Source organism: Saccostrea cucullata, unplaced genomic scaffold (assembly GCF_032062105.1).
Source record: "Saccostrea cucullata isolate Sc308-1 unplaced genomic scaffold, CSIRO_AGI_Scuc_v1 ctg22128, whole genome shotgun sequence".
Lineage (NCBI taxonomy): Eukaryota > Metazoa > Mollusca > Bivalvia > Ostreida > Ostreidae > Saccostrea > Saccostrea cuccullata.
Window position 1 is genome coordinate 1 of NW_026934557.1, and position 6,013 is coordinate 6,013.

The following is a 6,013-nucleotide window of genomic DNA, read 5'->3' on the forward strand; positions in this document are numbered from 1 at the left end:
TCCATCCCACTGCAAATCAGAAATAATAGACAAACTTTGTAATGACAACTCCCTTCGAATAGTAATAGCAACTAATGCCCTTGGCATGGGTATTGACATTAAAAACTGCAACAGTGTGATAATTTATGGACCCCCAGTAAATGTTGCAGACCTTATTCAAGAGATGGGACGAATAGGTAGAGATGGGTTACCATCTGTAGCAGTTGTGTTGTATAATTCCTACCAATGTAAACTTTTAGATACAGAGGTTAAGACTTTTTTACGAACAGATGTTTGCAGGCGACAAACCCTTATGGAAAATTTCCATTCCGGTGCTGAAATGGAAACAGTGAAAAAGTCTTTAAATCAACACCAGTGTTGTGACATTTGTTCTAAATTGTGTACCTGTGGACAATGTATTTCATTACCAATTGAAAAACTTTTGAATTGTGTCACCTCAGAGGACCAATCTGAAGATGGAAATAACAGTAGTGACAGTGAAACAATTTCATACTGTTATGAATCAAACTCTGAACAATTTTTTAACTTTTCAGATAATGATGATTGCTAATAAATTTATATTAAACATTTTTCATGTTAATGAATTTTATTATGATATACATTGAAATTTAAAATTTAAATTACAATTAATTTAGAGTGTATCTTTGTCTCATTTAATGTTTTTATCAAGTTCAATTCTCTCCATTTAACAAAAATTTAATTCACAAGAATGCAGTTTTTCTTAGATATGTTTGTTTCTCAAGCGACAGAAGGGCAATGTTGGTAAATGTCTAAAAATCATTGTTGGAAGTTTTTTGTATGCATCTACGAATGGATTTCTGGGACAAACAATAGTTCGACAAGTCAATGTTCTACCTGGTATTTCAGTGAAAGCAGAAATTTCAATTAATTCATTTGCTGCTTTCAAAACATCTTTCTTGTAACTTGGGTGTTTATGAAATCCTTTCCTGCTTTTGATTTCATTTATCATGTCAATTTGTTTGATGGCATCTATGAGATGAGGATATTCCTTGGAATGCTTAAGTATGCTTGTTTTGGTTTGATGTCCACTGCATGCCTGCTTTGTGTCTCTGTTTAAGAGCTCCACATATTCATCCAATGCCATGTTGTTGTTGACACCACCACTTAGGTTTACAAATCTGTTAGTTATTAATTGTTCTTGTTTGTTTGGTGGTAGTGTGCCAGAGACCAACGCAGTCAAATGTATGCTACCTATAAGATACTTGGTTTTGTTGGTTTTGTTATAGATCGGTAATTCGTACTTGGCACTCCTTACAGATCGGTGACCGTCACCCATATCCACTGCGGTGTCTAAGTTCTTGTGAAGGGCACCTAATTTAAACAAATGAACAACATATTCGTAAAGTTCATCTTTGTTTTCAGTCTTTTTACTAATTTTAGGAGAGGAGTCAACATACCCATGCATTCGAGATTCATGAGTCTTCAAGCTCTCGATAAAAGCATAACTTCTGTCACAGTTGTGGCACTGAAATCGATTTTCAACAGCAGTGTTGATCCAGTAGTTTTCATCATGGTGCTCATCTTCGAAAACATTTCTCAATTCTTCTACTAAATCAGTATTTTCAAAGAACCATTTTTTCACTATTTTTTCACTCACTTCATTAATCCAGGAAATTTTTTCTTCAGAGCTACTCAGATCTGGCACAGGTATTTTCTCCTCTGTGCTATTAAGTCCAAATTCACCCAGGAACAGCACACAACACATTGCATCAAATATGGTATATAGTAGTAACTTGTGAGCTCTGTAGGAATTTTTGACTTCACCTTTCACATTCCTGGCATTTAGAAAATTTCTGAAGTATGCAAACGTTCCTCTGTCTCCAGATGAAGCACTTTTGTATGTCAAGGTGCATATCGCCTACAATGGAATGCCATAAATCATATACCTTTAATGTAGCTGCAGAAAAAGACCGGTGAGCTACAGTGCTAACCAATGAAAAAAGTGTATGTTTATTGCAGACAAAAAGTTGTTTTTAGTTCTGGATTAATTCTGTCAAATTCTTTCCTCAATTGTGAAAAAGATAGATTTAAAAACATTTCTTTCTCCTAAACGAAGTATTCTCGTAATTGACATCTGCACAAAGTGCATAGGACCGAATTAAATAAAGAATATGTTAGAAACACATGGGTAGAAATAATATTTTAAGATGACAATTGAGAAATAAATCGAGAAACAGCATACTTTTTTGTGCGCAATTAATACCGGTATACATTTTTTTCAATGGGTGGCATGGTAGCTAACCAGTCTGTCAATATTTTTTTTGGAGAGAGCAACAGTTCTGCAGTTAACTTTAATGTAACATAAGAGGCACATGGGCCACATCATTCACTGAGCATATGGCTTTAAACTCAGGTGACCTAATGATGTTATAAAACACAACATTGAAAATAAATATTGGTGATAAGAAATCTAAAACATCTATTGAACAAGAGGCCCATGGGCCACATCACTCACCTGACAAACTTTGGCCATGCTGTTCTTTATCAGATCCCCCCCCCCTTTGTAATAGCAATTGTGACCAAACCCTATCACCAGGGGTAATGATTTGGACAATTTAGAATCTATACTACCCCAAAATTCACATAAGTTTATTTTTTCTGGCCCAATGATTTTTGAGAAGAAGATTTTTGTAATGACCCCACCCTATTTTTGTATTTTCTTGATTATCTCCCCATGGAAAGGGACTTGGCCCTTGATTTTAACAATTTTAATTTCCCTTTACCCAAGGATGCTTTGTACCAAGTTTGGTTAAAATCGGTTCTGTGGTTCTTGAGAAGAAGTTGAAAATGTGAAAAGTTTACAGACGGACGGACAGATGACGGACAACAGGTGATCAGAAAAGCTCACTGAAAGCTCAGGTGAGCTAAAAATACATATACAGACATTAGAATCTGTTTGGTTTACAGCAACATTTACATTTGTCTATTATTTTTAGTTTCAGTAAATGTTTTGTAAGACTGATGATAATTAAACAAATCCTATAGGCAACTTTTGAAAATTGTTTGTTAACCTTCTCCTGATGGTTTGATGAAAAAGTACCTTAACCAACAAAGATACAGTACTGCTATTAACAATGTAAGTTTTTTTTTAGTTAAAACTTTTTTTTCCAACTTACCAACCCTAATTTGAAGCATTGGGGTAGGAGAAGGCAAACAACTAATTAATGACAGCCTATCACAGAGCTGGTGCCCATACCTCTAGGAAATTCATTAAGCGGTGAAAGTCCTCAATCTTTGAGATGAACCCTCTTAAACTTTCAAGAGGAGAAGCAGCATTTGCCATAGATGATTGAGCACACTGAATCCTTTCGTCCGTAAGGCGATCACCTATGGATTTCAAGAACTTGCAATGTATTTTTTTTTTTCATTTATTTAAACAACAAATATATATACACTAAAACTATGTCATTGAAATCAACCCTCACTTGACTGAAATATATTTAAAAATAAGGCCTAAGTTAAATTACTTACAAACAGACCACAATACATATCTGTCTACAAGCTCTCAAATTTTTATTCAAGCAAGTGAAAGTATTGTTAATTAATATTGATGGATATATGAACCTTAAATATAAGTATACATATTTGAAGAACTCTGATTGCACAATGACATTTAAGGGTTTAAAATTTTTATCTGTAAGCTTAAAGGACTTTATGCTGTAATGACCAATATTTGCAAATTTTGTACATTTTTTCCTCTTTCTGAAAATTAATACAAAATCTGAAGAGGTTCTGATGTCATAAAAACAAAAATTGTCAATAACCTACTTAAAACTGTATATAAAAAATAGCACATTTCAAGAAATTTTCAAAATATGACTCTTTGGGGGGGGATAAGTATGCAATATACCATACATAGTTCTTTCAAGTCAAAGTTTGATTTAATATGCTCAAAATACTTACCTCCAAAGAAAACTTCTTCCACAATTTCACCATCTTTCACAGGAACATACTTTTGAGAAAATTCCTTTAACAGCCTGATGACATCCTGTGTTTTTTGCTCATTGCAATCAAAGAGGCCTAGTGGAATCTGAAATAAAAATTATAATCCTCTACCATTAATTAATGTGTGAATAATAAATTTACTTTTCTGCGTAATCTAAACCAGTAAGCTTTTTACATTGTTTAGCTGTAGGTGCAAAGTAAACTTACCTGATGAGTTTTCAGTCCTGACTGTGCACTATAATGGTGTTCCAAATGCTTTGGGTAAATATTTTGAATGTTTTGAAGTTGATCAATATTGTTCAGTAATGAAGTGGCAACTATAAATGTCAGCTCCTTGCATAACAAATTTTGGTCCTGCATAGATGGAATAAAGTCAATACTCTTCAAATCATAGGGATTCTTTTTTGGTCTTTCAACACATACTGGGATAATTCTGTCCACCACACATACCACTTGAAACAAATGCAGCGATATTGTCTTCTGCTGTGATGTTCTATATGACGGCAATATATTTCGGTCCCAATTGTCGCCGATTAATTGATATTTTTTCTTCTCTCCACGTTCCCAGTCTTCCTTGATTTTTTCGACATTCATGTACAGGTTGTCTTCCCATGATGCTAGTTTATTGGTCAGGGACTTGGAAGTCATAGTAAGACCAATTCGTGCCAATCTGTCTATATCCTTTGAAAGAAAGTACACAGTTTAACATAAAAGTATTAACCCATTATAATTATTTTCTAATTTCATGAAGTTCTGTATGTTTTAATTTTATGAAAACTCTAAAACTAAGAAAAAAGAATTGCATGCAAAAAATCTGTTTAAATTATTACAAAAATGCATACCCTCATTGTACATCCTCCATGCATAAGAATAAATCCACATAGATACTGGGTCAATGACATCTGATTGTATCTGCTGTGAAGAGCCATTGATATCGTGTGCATCAAGTTCACAAATGATTTCCCTTCTGGACTTATAGGGACATCAGACAGCATTGATGAAACAACCTTCAAAGTATTTGGTGCCCTAAGTGTGAGTTCTGTGTGAAATTTGTCCCACGTGAAAGACAGAATGTCATGATGAGTCCCTCCTTGTAGCACAGAGTTTGAGTTCTTACGACTAAGTTCTTTGCATTCAGCAGCAACAACTGCCGCTGCTCCTGTTGATATTTCCTCAGGCTGATATTTTCTTACAATATCAACAACTGATCTTTCAACATTTTTTCCCCATATAATAGCTTTGCAGATTTTTCTGTGAGCCTCATTTGTAATGAAGCTGGACTTCTTGCCAGTCTTGTAGTATATAGTAATCTGTAAAGTGACATAATTCATGCAGTATATCAAAGATAAGCTCCATATTAACACACATTTGTTTAAATATTGATACTTAAAAGTTTACAAATGCAGTGCTTACTATAAAATTTACAGAATTTCAATTTCAAAATTTTCAATGTATGTATCTCATTATTTATTAAAGATTAACTTAAAAGTATTTTCTTTTAAATTTCTACATGTATTACCGGTACTTCGACTAAGCTCTTTAGACTTACCATTCTGTTTGAACCCAATTATGTACATGTCATATGAAACTAGTGACTGAAACAACTGAAAAATGAGAAATAAAAGTCTATGAAAACAATTAGTAATAAACAATAATTATCAAGCCATTTCTAAAGAGGATATAAAGATGTATATTTATTAAAAATGCTATCATGCTGTGGAATACAGGAAATATTTTTTAATTTTAGAATTCTTAAATTATTCATGTAATGACATTACAAAATATATTCATTTTTTGCATTAATATATATACCTCCAGTGATATAAATTGTCAATAACAATTATAAACATGATATCTAAGGTTGATCCTGCAAAGTACTAGTAATAAAAATCATTTCTTATCCATCCTCTTTACAAAGACTGGTATTAAAATTACATATTAATGAAACAAAACTTAAAAAGAAAGGAAACAAAACTCAACAATTGTAATGATCCATGCATGTATCCAGTATAAATGACAAAAAATAGTCTAATCCTTATTTCCTTTT

General features: G+C 33.0%; 2 protein-coding genes across 4 annotated transcripts; one reads left to right on the forward strand and one right to left on the reverse strand.

The window, feature by feature from the left end:
- Positions 1 to 4: 4 nt before the first annotated feature.
- LOC134240993 (ATP-dependent DNA helicase RecQ-like) lies at positions 5 to 639 on the forward strand (the record flags this gene model as incomplete). The annotated part of the gene is made up of 1 exon (XM_062723087.1): positions 5 to 639. A coding segment is annotated over one exon (546 nt), but the record flags the coding sequence as incomplete, so codon positions are not given.
- A 3-nt stretch (positions 640 to 642) lies between these two features.
- Positions 643 to 5,684, reverse strand: LOC134240994 (uncharacterized). 3 transcript variants are annotated; one of them, XM_062723089.1, is made up of 6 exons: positions 5,516 to 5,684; positions 4,809 to 5,276; positions 4,174 to 4,647; positions 3,925 to 4,051; positions 3,218 to 3,348; positions 643 to 1,879 (listed from the first exon to the last, which is right to left on the reverse strand). In XM_062723089.1, exons 1-6 carry the CDS (start codon positions 5,516 to 5,518, stop codon positions 722 to 724), a joined length of 2,361 nt encoding a protein of 786 aa, XP_062579073.1. In that variant the 5' UTR covers positions 5,519 to 5,684; the 3' UTR covers positions 643 to 721. The 3 variants fall into 3 exon arrangements, with proteins under 3 accessions (XP_062579073.1, XP_062579072.1, XP_062579076.1); XM_062723092.1 differs by lacking the exon at positions 5,516 to 5,684 and having other exon boundaries at positions 1,154 to 1,332; positions 1,419 to 1,879; positions 4,809 to 5,502; XM_062723088.1 differs by lacking the exon at positions 5,516 to 5,684 and having other exon boundaries at positions 4,809 to 5,502.
- Positions 5,685 to 6,013: the final 329 nt, after the last annotated feature.